The sequence below is a fragment of the Camelina sativa genome, chromosome 4 (genome assembly GCF_000633955.1).
Source record: "Camelina sativa cultivar DH55 chromosome 4, Cs, whole genome shotgun sequence".
NCBI classification, from domain to species: Eukaryota; Viridiplantae; Streptophyta; class Magnoliopsida; order Brassicales; family Brassicaceae; genus Camelina; species Camelina sativa.
Genome location: NC_025688.1, coordinates 29,117,452 through 29,133,673, shown reverse-complemented (window position 1 = coordinate 29,133,673; position 16,222 = coordinate 29,117,452). Strand labels below are relative to the sequence as shown.

Here is a 16,222-nt window from a genome sequence, read left to right as displayed (position 1 = left end):
TTTTTTTTTTTTTTTTTTTTTTAATATATAAAAAAGTGATGATCAGTTCAATTTCTACTTGGGATTTATTACATCAGATGTCTCTTTAAATCTGATCGTTTCAATAAGCAGGATCTTATATTTGGTTGATTTCGTATGGTCTCACGAACTCTCTGATCCTCTCTATTTGATTCCGTGTGACAGTTGATTTGCCTCCATGGTTCTCGTCGTTGAATGTAGCTATCGAATCTGATGTAGACATCGTAAGTATAACAGGTTTCTTGTCCAACTTATATTTGATTTTTTGATTGAGTATTCAAAGAACAAAAGTTGCTATTTATGGGATTTGATTTTTGGTAGAATGCAAAGAGCATATCAAAGATGTCGAGAAGTCTTCTTCCTGTTATATGCTTCAGAGATGGTAGTCCTCCTCTCCCTGATGCCTCTACCAACGCTCAGAAAGGTTTAGGTACGATTTAGGTAAATATAGGAAACGTCTATAGTTTGGTTTCTTCTTTGTCTGGTCAAAGAGATCACAACATTCCTATTTTTCAGGGGGGGAACTAAGAAAGTGTTTTCCTTCATGTTTATGTAGAGCTAGGAAGGTTCTTCAATGGATCTTTTGAAGGAGCTGAAGATATCGAGATTGCTGAGCAGTGTTACCCTATGCAGAAGAATATATCCTTCAGATTGACCAATGAACAGGTTCTCACATTACTCTCAAAACCTTCCTTGTCTGTTACTACTTTTTTTTTGAGTTGATGAGTTTCTTTTATTAACGTTTGTTATTGTTTCTAGATTTCACCGGGAGCTTGGTATGTTGGTCTTTTCAACGGAATCGGGGCTACGAGGACTCAGGGGAAAATGGTATGGTTCTCTGTAATGTAACACTCTTTTATTTTTAAAAAAGACCTCAGCTTTTATTGTTTGTTTCTTCTCTAATACTTGGATACTTGCACAGATTGTTCGCTCCTCAGCGTTTTCATTTAGTGCCAACATTAGTGTTGAAGGTTGTAAAGCCGCTACAATGTGGGGGCCTTCCTGCAACCAGACGATTTATCCGCTTTCATGTTCTCGGTTCGATAACCAGACTGGAAGTGTTATTTCTTGCTCCGATTCTTTCCCTAGTTCTTGCCTGACTGCTGCTGAAACAAAGACATATGCTTTAGATGTTGATGGAATAGCTGAACAGTTAGTGATTATGGCATCCAATGTCAAAGTGAATTCCAATGAAAGTTACCTCATGTGTTACGCCCGTTTTGGAGCCATTGCTTCAGAGACTCTCCATGATTACGCTGCTGATATACACAAAGTTCCTTTAGTTATTAAGAAACCGAAAGCTGGTCGATGGTACATTGTTGTAAGTTTATCTGGACGGGAGAATCGGCTTGTACAGGGCACAAATTCTAGTTCTAAGGTCTGCTTTTCACTGAATGTTAAAGTGCTCGGTTGTCCCGTGGGAAAAGCAGGACCCAATTGCGGGCAGCAAATCTACATGCTTCAGGTAAGTAGCTCTAAACTCAATATTGAGCTCTAGAGTTATTCGAGTTGTTGAACACGATACATTTTATGCAGGCAGTTATGAGGAGAGGGTCGTTGACACCTTTTGAATCATATTATTTGCCGGTCAATGACGCTTCACCTTCAGGCTCAAGCACAGCTTTCCCCCTCGAACCCATTGTCAGCAACTCTTCCTCTATTCCTGATTTTGACACAAGCACATGGACTTATTTTCTCATGAACATCCCTCAAGGAGGTGCTGGTGGGCATATACACTTCAGATTAACATCAGATTCCACAATACAGTATGAAGTTTATCTTAGATTTGGTGGATTGCCCACTCTTGAGGACCGGGACTATTATTATGTGAATCGAACAAGCGCCAGCCGCTCAATGTTCTTCTCATTGTATAATTCTAGCCAAGAAAAGGTTGATTTCTACATTTTGTATGCTCGAGAAGGAACATGGTCAGTCGGGTTAAGGCAGCTCAATAACTCTACTGCTCCTGCTGCTTTCAAAGGTCCACCTACTCTAGTATCTCTTTCTCTTGAAAGATGTCCGAGAAGGTGTTCATCTCATGGGCAATGCCGATATGCTTTTGACGCTAGTGGATTGACATCTTACAGGTTTTCTTATATATCTCGAACCAGTTGAAATTTGTTAACATATGGAGGAGAGTAGATTATTTTGAGAGTTAAATTCTTGTGTTGTGTTTCAGCTTTTGTTCTTGTGACAGAACCCACGGAGGCTTTGACTGCAGCATTGAAATTGTGTCAGACCAAGGTATCTTAATCTATCAGTGTTTGAAACTTTTGACAACTTTTTCTGTGTACTCACTCATGTGCTTAAAACCTCATGCAGAACATGTTGTTCAGTCTATTGCTCTCATTGCATCAAATGCAGCGGCTCTTTTGCCAGCTTATTGGGCTCTTCGTCAGCGAGTAATTTTCTTGGTTTACACTTATAATTTGATAGTCTTGGATTGTTCCTTTTTCCCATCTAAAAGCTGCTTATTCATGTGCTTAACAGGAGTATCCAGAGTGGGTTCTGTTCACATCAAGCGGAATCGCGAGCGCTCTGTATCATGCATGTGATGTAGGCACCTGGTGTGTGTTAAGTTACAATGTTTTACAGGTACTAGTAGTTTGATAGCTGCATCATTGTCATCTTCTGTGTGGAATATCAGTTACGAGATGGTAATTTTTTGCTTCAGTTCATGGATTTCTGGCTCTCTTTCATGGCGGTGATTGGTACCTTTGTGTACTTATCCACGGCTGATGAAGCAGTTAAGAGGACAATACACACAGTTGTTGCCATTCTCACAGCTTTATTGGCCTTGACCAAGGCAACAAGGTATCTGAGATGTTTGACTGTGAATGGTTATGATAAATAGCATCTTGGTAGTATTTTATTTTAATGTGACATCAAAACCTTGATACTATTTAAATACTGTTACATTGGCTTGCTATCTATTTGCAGGGCGTCGAATATTATCATTGTGTTAGCAATCGGTTCACTTGCTCTCCTCATCGGATTTTTGGTAGAATTTTTTACAAAGTATCGATCATATTGCGGGTCGGCTGGATTTTCATTGAACATGCTCGACAGGTAAACTAAGGAAGCCATTCTGTTTCTGACTTGAACATACAATTACCACCAATGTGACGAAATCATTATTTATCTGAGTTCTGTCATATTTTTCTCGTAGGCCACGGGCAGTCAAAGAATGGTTTAGTAATTTGATCAAGACGCTCAATAAACGGTTTCGTTGGGGCTTTGTGGCGGCTGGTCTTGTACTCTTCACGGTGGCGGCCATAAGTTTCAAAGTCGAAACCAGTTCGAGCTACTGGATTTGGCACAGGTGTGTGTATGTTATGTTTATTAAATATGAATAAAGTTGATCGTATCACTTTTCTGAAGGTTGACTTATGAAAATTATGTGCAGTATTTGGCATTTCACAATCTACACATCTTCCTTCTTCTTCCTCTGTTCGAAGATTGCAATTGTAAATAACGAGAACCAAGCCCACAACGGAGCTGACAACTACGAGTTAACAAGGCAAGACTCGCTACCAAGAAACTAAGAAAAGCATAAAGATAGAGGCTTTTACTGGATTTTTTCTGTATCTGGTCCTATATACCAACCAAAGAAGTTTTAGAACAGAACAAATACATGGTGATGGGTAAATATTCAGATTTTTTCTCTCCCTTACTTAGATTTTTCTGGTGTGTCTGTAATCTTGTATGTCTATACACACATAGTGACAGGATAAAGTTCACTGGAGCTGTCCAGTTGCATCATTTATCTTAGGCCTAGACGATGTAATGCTTTGGTACAATAAGAGGCTTTGGCATTCTTGAACAGTCCTTACTTCCACGGCTTTTTATGCTGATTAAATATTGCTGTGTCCATGGTTGTTATTGCTAGACTAAGTTGTCCCCTAGCCAACTGCAACCTGGAGTTTTGGGATTGTTGCAGTTTCTCCTCTCTGTTTTCCGCAGATGAGCCGCTTGACTCCAATGGCCTTCGGAGGCGTAGGCGTTTGAGAGGATGGAGTAGTTCACAGGTCTGCTAGGTTCAATCTCAAGAAGCTTCTTTGCACCCCATTTCATGGATTTTATTTTCTCATGGATGTTACATGCTCCTGTGAAAGCTGCCAAAGCATCAGTGCTTGGTTCTATGGGCATTGACTTTAAAACATCAAAAGCCTCGTCGATGAAACCAGCTCGACCAAGAAGATCGATCAGACAAGTGTAGTGTTCTGCCTCTGGTTCTATCTTGTAAACGTTAGTCATTTGTTTGAACCAATGAAGCCCTTCTTGAACTAATCCTCCATGGCTACAAGCAGACAGGACCTCTAAAAAAGTGATCTTGTCTGGATGAAGTTTCTGCAGCATATTTTCAAACATCCGCAAGCTTTCTTCTGGGAGTCCATGAGAAGCCAAAGCTCCGATCACTGAAGTCCATGAAACAAGATCAGGTTCTCGGATGGAATGAAAACATAGAAGTGCTTCAGATAAATTTCCCGTCTTGGAGTAAGAACTTATCAGAGCATTAGCCACCGACAAAAAATCTGCAGAGCCCCGTTTAGTAACAATGGCATGCACTTGCTTTATCTCCTGAATTGCGGAGAATTTCGAGCAGGAACTCAAAACACTTGCAAAGGTAAGCTCATCTGGTTGAACATTACCACGGAACATTTGACTAAAAAGTCTCATAACTTCTCTCCCTTCTCCATTTTGTCCAAAACCCACAATCATCGCGTTCCAAGACACTACATTTCTCACAACCATCGATTCAAAGCACTTGCGAGCATCACTCATATAGTTACTCTTAGCATACATATTAACCAATGCAGTCGCCACTGGAATGTCGAATTGAAATGACAGTTTGAAGACAGTGGCATGAATCTGCTTCCCTTGTTCGATCCTACACGCACTGAGAAGACTCGAGAGAGTGAAATCATCACCCGTGAATCCGTCTTCGTCAGAACCCATCAGCTTGAGTAAACCAAAAGCTTCATCAATCATACCGTTAAGAACATAAGACGAAACCAAAGCGTTCCACAGCACTAAATCTCTACACAAAACCGCCTCAAAGACACGTCTTGATTCAACAACGTGACCACATTTCCCGTAGAAATCAACGAGAGTAGTACTCAGAAAGCAACTTGATTCGAGACCTAGTTTCACTATCAGACAGTGTAATTGGATACCAGCTCCCACATCGTTGGAATCAGTACACAACCGGATCAACCCTATAACCGACACATGATCCAAACTCACCTCACTAAGAAGAATCCGACTCAAATAACAAAAACCTAGACGAGCTCTGTGGTTGGTGTCACCGTCTCGGTGAAGGACACCGTGAATGAGTATGTTCCAAGTAACAATATCTCTCACAGGCATTTCGTCGAAGAGCTTATCTGCATCATCGAAGTGTTTGCTTCTCGTGTAAGCTTGCAAGAGCTTGTTTTGAAGGAAGAGAGAATTGTAAGTCCCTTCTTTTACCATGAACCCATGATGTTGTTTCGCGCCACCAAAGAGATGATCCAAGCTAGCAGATAACTTCGATACAGAGGATATAGCTATAGATGAGGAAGAAGGAAGGGTTCTGAGGGTTCGCAAGGAAAATAAGCAGTTTATGAATTGGAGAGTCTCGATCGGAGCTGATCGGAACGTAAAACGCATCTCTACCGCCGGTCATGAAAACAAAAAAAAGACGGCGTGGCGGGAAAACGTCTGACATAATTTGAGGTTTTAACTTTAGAGCCGAGTCGAGTCGTTTCCGAAGAGGTATTGTATTTGTTGCGGTAAATAGAGTAATTAATGCTAATGAGTATAATGACCATGAGTTTTGTCGACAGTTAACCACACTAGCTGAGTTTTTACTTTTTAGTTTAAACTTTAAACAAAAATATTAGTGACATTATTTGTCATGTTAATTTATTCTAAATATCTTTCTTTTTTTTTTTTATTTAATTGCAACCCATTTTTGTCTTTAAATTGATAAATTGCTATGAATGCTGCAGTAAGAACTAAAATTTTATGCTTTTACTTTTACAGAAAATATTATAGAGCATTCCTCTTAAATTTACTGATTTGAGATTTATAAAAGTAATAAAGGTTTAAACCATATATTATTGACTTTCAATAATTTGTCATAAATAATTAAAAAGATGATTAAAAAAAAATAAGTGCTGATTGAAGCGTTATGGACAGAAGAACATTGTAACAACTGACATATATTTTAGTCAAACAGAAAATACCTAATAACGCTTCTTTTTTCTTTTATAGTTTTAAACATTTTCTGATTTTGAATGAGTTACATTGTGATTTCTCATTTTTTATAATTTAAAGTTGTAAAAACATTAAAGTTTGGTTAGATAAGACCAAACTAAAAGTAAAAGTTCACATTACATAAACCAATCGCCTTTTTGTAAAAAAGTAACGTTCATTCTGATTCAATGTAAGCATGGTTTTCAATTAAAATAAGAAAAGAAAAAAAAAATCTATTATTCTTTTAAATTAAGTATTATTAAGAAATGCTATTACTTTACCCTCCCAAAATATAAAACTTAAAATTTAATCAATTTTACACTATTGATTAAAATAATAAAATCTACTACGAACAAAACAGTATTTCACTAGAAATGGATAGAATAATATGTTAAGATAGAAAGTTAATTAAAAATGAAATAATGCTAAGTATTTGTGACCATAATGGTTACTAACTATACCAAAAAAACTCTTATCTTTTTTGGTTTGTTAAAGTTTTGCAAATTGCTAACTCAACCAGTGGGTCAAATAATTAACTAGAGTTAAAACGTCATATTGACAGCTAATAATATAAGTTTGATGATGATTGTATTGGTATGGGTTTCTCTCTTTCTCTCTCATTTCCAATGCGTCTTCATATATAATATAAAATCCGTCGTGCCTTCGTTCAATAAAAATCATTTCTCTACATTTTCTTAATAGCTGCAACCAAAAGAATAGTATTACAGAAAGAAGATTTTTATAGAAAATTTTAATAGAGACAAAAAGGTCAGTGGTGATTCCCCATTATTATAATCTGATCCCCCTTCTTGATTTCTCATTTCGATATAACTTTTTGCTTGCAAGTTTCGTATTTTTTCACAATTTAGTAACCCTAATTTTGGGGAAAAAAACAAGTATTCGATTTTTTTTGGGGAAAAGGGTCTGTATCTATGGGAAAGTTTGATTTTTGACCCAAAACTTCTTCATCGGTCACCATCCATCGAAACCCAAACCTCGAAAGAGAAAGAGGGAAATGGCGGGCCAAGTGGGGAACTGTGAAGCCGGTATAGGATTTTGCCAAAACTGAAAAATTTTCCCTAAATTTTCGATTTTTTTTTTTTTTGTGTGTTTCCCGCTAAAAAAAACCCTAATTTCCGCCATGGAAACTCAGAGGTCTTAATCGTAAGTTCATGATTCTTCAGTTCCTGGATCTTCTTCTTGTTTCTCTTCGAAGATTCCCCCTGGGGTTTTCGTTTATTGCTTCTTTTGTCTGTTTTATTTGGTTTGTGGTTCAGTGATAAAATGGGATCTATTAATGGTTGTAGGGTTCGTTGTTCGTTGTCAATGGCGGGTTGGTCGATGGTAGCTGACGAGGATGCCGTCGATCTTAACAAAACTCCGAAGAACCTCGACGCCACTAAAAGCGTTAACCCAGAATCTACAGGGTCTGGCTTTGAAAAGAAGATTAAAGAACTCATCTCTTTGTTCCGACCTTTACTTGAATCTTTCCTTCGCGAGTTCTGTTCCGCGGATAGCTTCCGACCTCTTCCTCCGATGACTGGCGACGGGAGAACCGTTGATTTGTTCAATCTTTTTTTGAACGTGAGTCACAAAGGCGGATTTGATGCAGTTTCTCTAAATGGGTTGTGGGATGAGGTTGCTCAAGACTCTGGATTAGGGTCTTTTAACTCAGCATCTGCTAAACTGATCTATGTCAAGTACCTTGATGCACTTGCTCGATGGTTGAACAGAGTTACTGCTGGTGATACTGATGCCAGTAGCCTTGAGTTGTCTGGAATCTCTGATGCTTTGGTGGCTAGACTTAAAGTTTTCTTATCTGAGGTGAAAAGGAAGTATGAGCTGAGGAAAGGTCAAACTGCAAAGGAGTTAGGAGCAGAGCTTAAATGGTTTATATCAAAAACGAAGAGAAGGTACGATAAGTACCAAACTGGCAAAGAGCCTTGTTCGAATGATGCTGTGAAAGAAATCCAGGGATCCAAGTTTACAGAAAAAAGACTGGAGAAGATAATGATCCTTGAATCCGGTAATCAGGACTACTCTTCGCCTGGGAAGAGAAAACGAGAATGTCCTTTAGAGACATTGAAATGGTTAGGCGAGGCTGCTAAGGATCCATCTGATCCATCTATCGGTCGTGTGCCAGATAGATCAAAGTGGGTAGCTTACGGGAGTGAAGAGCCATGGAAACAACTTCTTCTGTTTAGGGCCTCTATAACAAACAACGATCCAGCTTGTGAAAAGACTTGGCAGGTGGGTATAGATTTTCAAGAAATCTGCATTTGCTGGTATGGAAAAAAAAGCCTATAAGATGTAGAGATGCACCTATAGTTATTTGAAATTCATTATTGGATTTAACTATGAAGATGTGAATTTTGCCTGTAGAAAGAATCATGAATTGCATGTGTCACTAAAGCATTTTAAGGAGTCCCTCGTAGCAACTTATGAAAAGCTGCTTCTGTTTTCATCATATGAAATTTGATGCTTTATGGTGTCTGCTTCCCAATTTTCCACAATGAGAGTGCTTTAGCACCAATGGTGCATTACTGCTTGAGAACATTCTCTGTGCTGTCTCACTGCAAAGAGGCTTTGAATCGTGTGATTGAAATAGAATCTAATTAGTCTGATGGTGATTGTTTGCCTGTGCTCTCTGATTTTGCTGTTCTTCCATGTTTATGCAATTCAAGTCTTGATAATTTGCTTATTTGTTTCAGAAACTCCAGAAGATGCACCCATCCATGTACGATGATAGTGCTGGACCTGGTTACAATCTAAGGGAGAGGCTGAGTTACGATGGTAGTCAGTTTAATGACAAGAACAGTTCAGATGAGGAGGATAGACCATGTGCTCTAGTTGGGTCAGAGTTTCAAGCTGATGTACCGGAGTGGACTGACATAACCCCTGAAAGCGATTCAAAGTGGTTGGGCACTCGGATCTGGCCACTGACCAAAGAACAAAGCAAGAATAATCTTCTTATTGAAAGAGATCGTATTGGAAAAGGAAGAGAGGATTCTTGTGGCTGCCATAATCCAGGATCCATCGAGTGTGTCAAGTTTCATATCCGTGCAAAACAGGATAAACTGAAACTTGAACTTGGTCCAGCTTTCTACATGTGGTGTTTTGATGTCATGGGTGAAGGTACTCTTCAGTATTGGACAGACATAGAACTGAAGAAGATAAAGTCTTTGATGAGTTTTCCACCTTCACTTAGCCAAGCTTTCTTCGATCAGGCCAAGACAATCCTTTCGTCAAAGAGCAGAGGAAAAATCGTGAGCTACTACTACAACGTGACTCTTTTGCAGTATAGGGCAAATCAGAGTAGAACCACTCATGATATAGACAGTGATACTGATCAATTCTTCATCGGTGCAACAGAGAATGAAAATCCAACCCTCGAAGCAAACACATCCCAGAAACCCGGCTTGCTTTCCCCTAAGAAAAAAAGATGTCGATAGAGTGAGAGGTGGTAGCTAGAGCCATTGATGAAATCACCCTGTTGAGAGATTCAAGTTGGAGCATCTCTTTTTGTTTTCTTTCCATCTCGTCTTTTGGGCTTCTTTTGCCATATTGAAACTGGCTTTAACCTCTGGGAAAAGGCGGTTTCATCATGGCATTGTTGTCTCCGCAAATTCTGGTTTTGGTATTGAGGTAAATACTTCCATCGCTTCCTTGATGATTCTGCAGTATTATTCTTTTTTTTTTTGGGTTGGCATAGCTGAAAAAGGCTTTGTGAAGAAAACTGATGAATCAGAGAGAAGATTTCTACAAGTACAGTAAGAGAAATTTCGATTAGTTTAGATTTGGCAACAGAGACCAAATGTAACTGCTTGCTATATGGATTTTTTTTTGTTTGTTTCTGGAAAAAAGGAAAAAATGGTTACTGATAATTAAACTCAGAATGACCGTTGATCCGTCAGATCCTTTAAAATCCTACGGACCTAAATATTTCTTCGATTAAAAGTGATTTGGCAATTTAAACAAACAGCAAACGCGTTTAGATGCAACGGAAATATAGGCCCAATAAGGCCCAATTAAGTTAAAGGTTCAAAATTTAAAAACTCCAGTTTCTCTTTCCTTTCTCTCTAACGCTCCTCCGTTCGTGTTTTTGTCAGTCACACTGCGAGAGCGAGACCTTTGTTGTTGCTTCACTTTTCCATTCGAAATATTCGAATCCACAAAAGAAGCAGAAATCGAAACTGCATTATGTCAGCGTACGAGTATCCGAGGTTATCTCGTCCCGAAATCATCTCTGCCCTCAAGGAGGCTCAGATTGCGAGCATTACGGACGCCGATTTCGAAAGCCCTACTCTCGACTTCGTCTCTGAGCTTTACACCAGACTTCTTATCTATCTCGACGCCATGAAAGAGTAAGCACCTCCCCCTCCCTCCAAACCCCCTTTTTTTAGTTCCTCTTTACAAATCCCTAAGTTTTCCAAATCCCTAATTTTTTTTTTTAATTTTGGGAATTTCTGATTGAATTTTCAAATATCCATGTTGTAGAGAAGAGAAAGGGCAACTCGATTTTGAGGCTTTGCAGCAATTGGAGAACCCAGATCATCACGTCACCTCACTGCAAAATTCGGATCTCTATTGCAGAGTGAAAGACATGCTAGATAGTGTGGATTGTCCATTACAGATAAATTTCAAGGATCTGATACGCCCTGATCCGTCCCGGACCGAATTTTTCATCAGTTCACTTATGAACTATGCTCTACACAGGTTTGGCCTTCCTTCTTGCTTACAGTTATACCTCTGCAAATTGAACTTAGCTGAGTTCTCTCTCTAGTGATTCAAAAATTGATGCTCTCATGATTATTGTTTTATGTACCAGAGATTCAAAAATGAATAAAATAAAAGAAAAGGCTGAGGAGTTGACTCTCCTTGATGAGCAGCGGAAGCAGTCGGAGGCAGAGATTGCCCAGGTAATGCAACGAATAAACTATATCTATCTATCACATAAATATCCATTTCTCTTCTTTCTGATGGCTCTCTCTCCGTGCAGCTGAATGCAGAGATTGGAGAATTTGATGAAGCCGCTGAAAGAGATTTACCCTTTGTCCAAGAGCTAGAAGCGAGCATTGAAGAACTCAATCAGACTATATTAGGACTCAATAATCAGCAGATGTCACTGCGGGCTACCTTCCAACAAATGAGAGAGAAGAGTACACAGATGGATAACGAGGTAAGAAACAACATGATGTGCAGTTGAGAGCTCCTTCCTGTAACTTATTTGGGTTTATGTAGCTTAGTTTATTTTTGCTCCTTCTCTCTACAGATTTCCAAAGCAGAGTTTGATCTTGTGCAAACTGTCCAAGAAAATGCAAACCTCCGCTCACAAATTGTTCAATCTCCAGACAAATTGCAGGTATATTTTTGTTCCCATTAGCACACTAGTCCTAAGATGAAATTTTGTGTACACGGGCTTTAACGATTGATATTGAGACAGGGAGCTTTAGAAGAGAAGAAGCTAGTACTTGGGGACACAAAGAAAGCTGAGCATTCCGCAATGGAAACTTTCCAGGAAAAGGCTGCCATTCTTGAGGTTTATGAAAAGGTATCTAATCAAAACTCTAGACTATTATTACTAACTCTGATTGATTAGCACGTAGCTAAATGCATTTAGGACATCCTATGCAACTTGATGGTTTACTAATGGAAATTATCGAGTCCCAGGTCACTGCGGATACTACCATTTGGTTAGAGAAAGATGATTTCAAGTCTTAGGTGTTTATTGCTCTATCACATTTGTTCATACTTCAGTCAAGGATATTTAGGAAGAACTTCATTTATTTTGGTGTATAGTGGATGAGAATGAATCCAAGATGGACACTGGACAGTGTAGATTGAGATCTTATTCTATGTTGATACTTCAGAGTTTTTTTTTATTTAGGTGTAGTCTTATAATAGTTTTAGGCTTTCATATTTTGAGCGTAATAACGTTTACCATCAAACTTTTCTTTAATATTGAGGTAACAAAGTACATTTAACTATGGGTGCCTTTTGCAGGCCTTCAAGAAAATTTCAAAGTCTTCTTCGCAACTGCAGTTAATTAACGAACAGGTGACCAAGCAAAAATAATCCTTCCTCTTTCTTTGCTTGTAGATTGTGAACCATGTATGATATATGTGGCAACACACAGACCCTTCCAATTATCTTTAATTTTTATGTGTGTTTAATGATGATGTTACAGGTAACCAATGCGAAAGCTGTTGAGAAAGAACTCAAAGCTCTTAAAGCTAAGCTGAGCGAAGATGGAGTGTACAAATCACTTGAGGCGAAAGTGGTTGAGCGGGATAGAATAGGCGAGTCATTGTTTATTACTTTCCTCTTTAGATATTGTTTCGTAGTTTTGTTTTGGAACGGAGGCTGTAATTCTCTATTCTCTCAACAGTGGAACAGTTGAACGAATCATTGAAACAACTAGAGAAGGAAAAAGCAGTCATGTTTGATGATTGGACAAATCAACTGAATAACCTAAAAGTGGAGGTTGAATCCAGAAGACGTGAATTTGAAGCCAGGCAAACGGATGTGGAATCAGTAGTAGCTGTGGTATTGCTCCCTTGTTTTTAACAAAATGAATCTGTTGTGTACGATGCTTTATCATCGCCTTCTAAGTTTTTCTTTATTTATATATCAACAGGTTGATGACAATACTGCCAAGATTAAGCAGGTGAGACAGTCAGGAGAAGCTAAAGTGCAACAGTTAGCCGCTAAATATGAAGAGATCGTGAAGCAGGTTTCTTTCGTTTACCATTATTATTTTCACCTGAATAGCCCCCCCGTGAATTCGGTCGAGTTAAGGCTATCATATATTAAAGATCATGAAAATACAGTATGTTGATTAATACAAAATGCAAATATATTTTTAACCAAGAATACAAAAGCCTGCAGCAAATTAAGAGGTCTCCAAAGTTAAAACTGCTTCTTCCAGATTCTTTGTAAGATATACTGTTACATATACTGACCCTCATTTTTGATATGTTGCAGTTTCGTGAATACACGGCGTCGTTTGATGCAGTTCTGACTGAAGCTAAATTAAGGTAGAGACTAGATAGAGAGAGAGAGAGAGAGATTATAACGACGACCTTTCCTCGTTTAATGTGTTTCTACCATTTCCACTTTTTTTTTTTCTGACAACAAAAAACAAAAGATTAACTCAAACAGCCAATATTAGATGAGTTTGCAGTATTATTCTTTTTTGGTTGGCATAGCTGAACAGGCTTTGTGAAGAAAACTGATGGATCAGAGAGAAGATTTCTACAAGTACAGTAAGAGAAATTTCGATTAGTTTAGATTTGGCAACAGAGACCAAATGTAATTGCTTGCTAAAAAAAAAAAAAAAATGCGTAATATCTGGTTACTACTTAAGATCACAGTTCATGAATTTAATCTTCTCGACACTTGGAAAGTTAAAACCTTTACACGAGCAAAGTTATAAAACATGAACCGCTCTGTTTTTACTTGGAAGCTTTTTCTGATTATATCAATTAAATGATATTTTCAATAACGTAATGATTTTTGAAATAAAAGTAAGGATGATAGATAACTCAAATTTAAGTAGTTAGTTATGAACGGGACTAGTTTTAGGGTTATTTTATTAAATTAATAATAAAAATAAAAATAAATAATATTAAATATATATAATTATGTTTATGTTAAAATAAAAATATCAAATAAAATATAAAACTATAATATTGTCTTTAAAATGATGGTAAACACGTAAAAATGCAAATTTAAAAGAAAATATATGATTTTCATTAAAAGTTTGTACATTAATTATTGTAAAACATCATAAACTCTTAATTTAAATGTCTAAATAACCAAAAAAGTACATATTTGATTTATATTTGGCTCTACAAATAATTATTATATACAAAATTAAACGGGAAGTAATCGGATTAGACGAATTATAATCAAATTAAACAGGTATAATTAGATAATCGATGCTAGGCGGGGATTAGTCATTAATCGAGACAGAAAGGGCGGGCCTAGCAATTACGTGGAGCGTAATCGGTACTATGCGGGGATTTTTAAAATAGGATACTAACCCTCTTTCAAAAGTTTAACGTCATTATATTCGGCTAAACCGTGTATGTAAAGAAATTGAAATGAGGATTGGAATATGCATGTGTGGACACGTTATTAGATTTCATTATATATATAAAAAAATCAAACAAATACATGTAATTTGTTGATTGTTGTCCTCACGTCTACTACTATACACTTGTAACTTCGTAAATTTGTTTGGCTCACGTTTCTTTTTAGAATAATTCATATTCTGGTTATAAAAAATACTACGACAAAGTCACAACACCACCATCATCTTCTTATAACGTAATCCGGTTTATTGTAATAAATAATCATTCAAAGTTTCATTTTTTTTCTCTCTATATAAGTAGCTATTAAAAATAATGATTTAAGCTTTAAATATTATATGAATTAAAATTTTTTAAACCATCTTTTATAATATTATTTTAAAAATATTTGATTAAATCATAATATGATATTTAACAATTTGTATCACTTGTAATTATGATAAATTATTTTCATGAATAGTGTAAATTGTTTCTACGAATAATGATTATAGGATGCAAATTTTTTCTTACAGGATAAGTGTATATATGACATCCGAATATATATATTTTTTCCGAGTGAATGATTAAAATAGTAATTGTTAGTGGTTAGGGGAAGGGTGGATAAGACTAGAAAGATGCCAATTTATCATATTAATCTTGTCTTGTCTGCACATTATTATTATCTTGTTTGATTGACGAAAGGATTTTGATTAAGAAAACAAGTATGGATGTTCGCATAACACGTATAAGAAGAAAGAATTGAAACTGGATACTATAATCTAATAGGTCTAATTGACATGGTCATACTTGATCAACTACATATTCGTAAAATTTTAAGATTAATTATGAAATTTTTAAATTTAGTGATATATAGAATACTGTTTGTCCAAACAAAAAAAAAGTGATATATTTCTTCTATAATAAAACGGAAGTACATAACGTTATTTTGTAGACTATATAATTTTAATAAGTTGGTTACAAATAGGTTATACATTAATTGATAGATTAATTGGTCACAAATAGGTTATACCGAAATCTTAAAAAGAATATTTTAAAGAATCATATCATCTAACTTACCATATTAATTTCTTTTATTAAATTATTCATCAAATAAAATATTTTGATATATAAATTAACATATTAATTTGTTAATTATCATTATACTTCACCTCTCATTTTTATATATGAGTCTATTTTGTAAAACCAAAAAATTATCATATTATTTATTATAATTAAAAAATAGTTTTATTTCCGGATATACTTTAAGTTGAATTTTTAAAAACAAATATAAATTGTTCAATCTATAAAATATTCAAACTTTAGTAATATTATTCTTTAAAATAATATCTATTGAACTAAATTTTTTACTAAGTAACGGATCAAACTTGAATATTTAAATTCAATTTCATATTTTTTGTTGGATTTTATAATTTTATATAATATAATAAACTTTAAATAATTTATTTTGAATTATTTTTAATATATTGAAACTTGATATAAAAGTTATAAACTATAAACACTCTAAATTGATTTGTTATAGCAATATCAATCATATGTTACTATAATATGAAAGAATTTCAAGAAACCAAGTATATTAAAACTAAAAGTGTAACAATATATTAAATTACTCATAATATAATAACTCGCTTTTTAATAACCAAATTTACAAAATTATGTCTAATGACAAGTCATGATGTAGAATATATATTGTTGAAATAACTTTATATATATAAACTAATGCAACATATTAAAATTTCATTTTAAAATATAAAATATACAAAATTTTGTATAAAATAAAATTTAACTAGTGTTATAACACGAATACTTATCTAGAATCATTAACAATATAAAACTTATAAAATAGGTGTCTTTTTTTTAAGTCATTATATTTA

General features: G+C 35.8%; 4 protein-coding genes across 7 annotated transcripts in view; 3 read left to right on the top strand and 1 right to left on the bottom strand.

Moving 5' to 3' along the window:
• LOC104793574 overlaps nucleotides 1-3,843 on the top strand; it is a gene marked incomplete in the record, with an annotated part of 4,263 nt that extends 420 nt beyond the window's left edge. The window contains 13 exon segments of the mRNA XM_019245103.1: nucleotides 184-242; nucleotides 340-448; nucleotides 575-684; nucleotides 778-846; nucleotides 941-1,483; nucleotides 1,555-2,105; nucleotides 2,198-2,262; nucleotides 2,341-2,420; nucleotides 2,509-2,613; nucleotides 2,693-2,832; nucleotides 2,959-3,087; nucleotides 3,188-3,340; nucleotides 3,425-3,843. Coding sequence (XP_019100648.1) covers nucleotides 184-242; nucleotides 340-448; nucleotides 575-684; nucleotides 778-846; nucleotides 941-1,483; nucleotides 1,555-2,105; nucleotides 2,198-2,262; nucleotides 2,341-2,420; nucleotides 2,509-2,613; nucleotides 2,693-2,832; nucleotides 2,959-3,087; nucleotides 3,188-3,340; nucleotides 3,425-3,563 — 2,252 coding nt within the window.
• On the bottom strand, nucleotides 3,725-5,922 carry LOC104783180 (pentatricopeptide repeat-containing protein At2g46050, mitochondrial-like). The gene has a single exon (XM_010508299.2). The coding sequence runs from the start codon at nucleotides 5,668-5,670 to the stop codon at nucleotides 3,904-3,906; it is 1,767 nt and encodes a 588-aa protein (XP_010506601.1). The 5' UTR covers nucleotides 5,671-5,922; the 3' UTR covers nucleotides 3,725-3,903.
• Nucleotides 6,892-10,052, top strand: LOC104783179 (AT-rich interactive domain-containing protein 1-like). Of its 4 annotated transcripts, none has more exons than XM_010508297.2 (3): nucleotides 6,892-7,026; nucleotides 7,566-8,508; nucleotides 8,970-10,052. In XM_010508297.2, the coding sequence occupies exons 2-3, from the start codon at nucleotides 7,585-7,587 to the stop codon at nucleotides 9,708-9,710; spliced, it is 1,665 nt and encodes a 554-aa protein (XP_010506599.1). In that variant the 5' UTR covers nucleotides 6,892-7,026; nucleotides 7,566-7,584; the 3' UTR covers nucleotides 9,711-10,052. The 4 variants fall into 4 exon arrangements, with proteins under 4 accessions (XP_010506599.1, XP_010506600.1, XP_010506598.1 ...); XM_010508298.2 differs by lacking the exon at nucleotides 6,892-7,026 and adding an exon at nucleotides 7,041-7,304; XM_010508296.2 differs by lacking the exon at nucleotides 6,892-7,026 and adding an exon at nucleotides 7,042-7,422.
• Nucleotides 10,319-13,446, top strand: LOC104783178 (probable kinetochore protein NUF2). Its single transcript, XM_010508294.2, has 11 exons — nucleotides 10,319-10,622; nucleotides 10,756-10,974; nucleotides 11,087-11,177; nucleotides 11,258-11,437; nucleotides 11,531-11,620; nucleotides 11,702-11,809; nucleotides 12,262-12,315; nucleotides 12,446-12,557; nucleotides 12,647-12,804; nucleotides 12,896-12,991; nucleotides 13,243-13,446. Exons 1-11 carry the CDS (start codon nucleotides 10,459-10,461, stop codon nucleotides 13,297-13,299), a joined length of 1,329 nt encoding a protein of 442 aa, XP_010506596.1. The 5' UTR covers nucleotides 10,319-10,458; the 3' UTR covers nucleotides 13,300-13,446.

Excerpts from the sequence above, each read along its gene's own strand:
- LOC104783179 (XM_019245102.1), top strand. The coding sequence starts at position 7,543 with ATGGGATCTATTAATGGTTGTAGGGTTCGTTGTTCGTTGTCAATGGCG. Across the intron at positions 8,509-8,969 it reads CTTGTGAAAAGACTTGGCAG|AAACTCCAGAAGATGCACCC; the intron begins GTGGGTATAGAT and ends TATTTGTTTCAG.
- LOC104783180 (XM_010508299.2), bottom strand. The coding sequence starts at position 5,670 with ATGCGTTTTACGTTCCGATCAGCTCCGATCGAGACTCTCCAATTCATA.
- LOC104783178 (XM_010508294.2), top strand. The coding sequence starts at position 10,459 with ATGTCAGCGTACGAGTATCCGAGGTTATCTCGTCCCGAAATCATCTCT. Across the intron at positions 10,975-11,086 it reads ATGAACTATGCTCTACACAG|AGATTCAAAAATGAATAAAA; the intron begins GTTTGGCCTTCC and ends TTTATGTACCAG. Across the intron at positions 12,558-12,646 it reads GGTTGAGCGGGATAGAATAG|TGGAACAGTTGAACGAATCA; the intron begins GCGAGTCATTGT and ends TTCTCTCAACAG.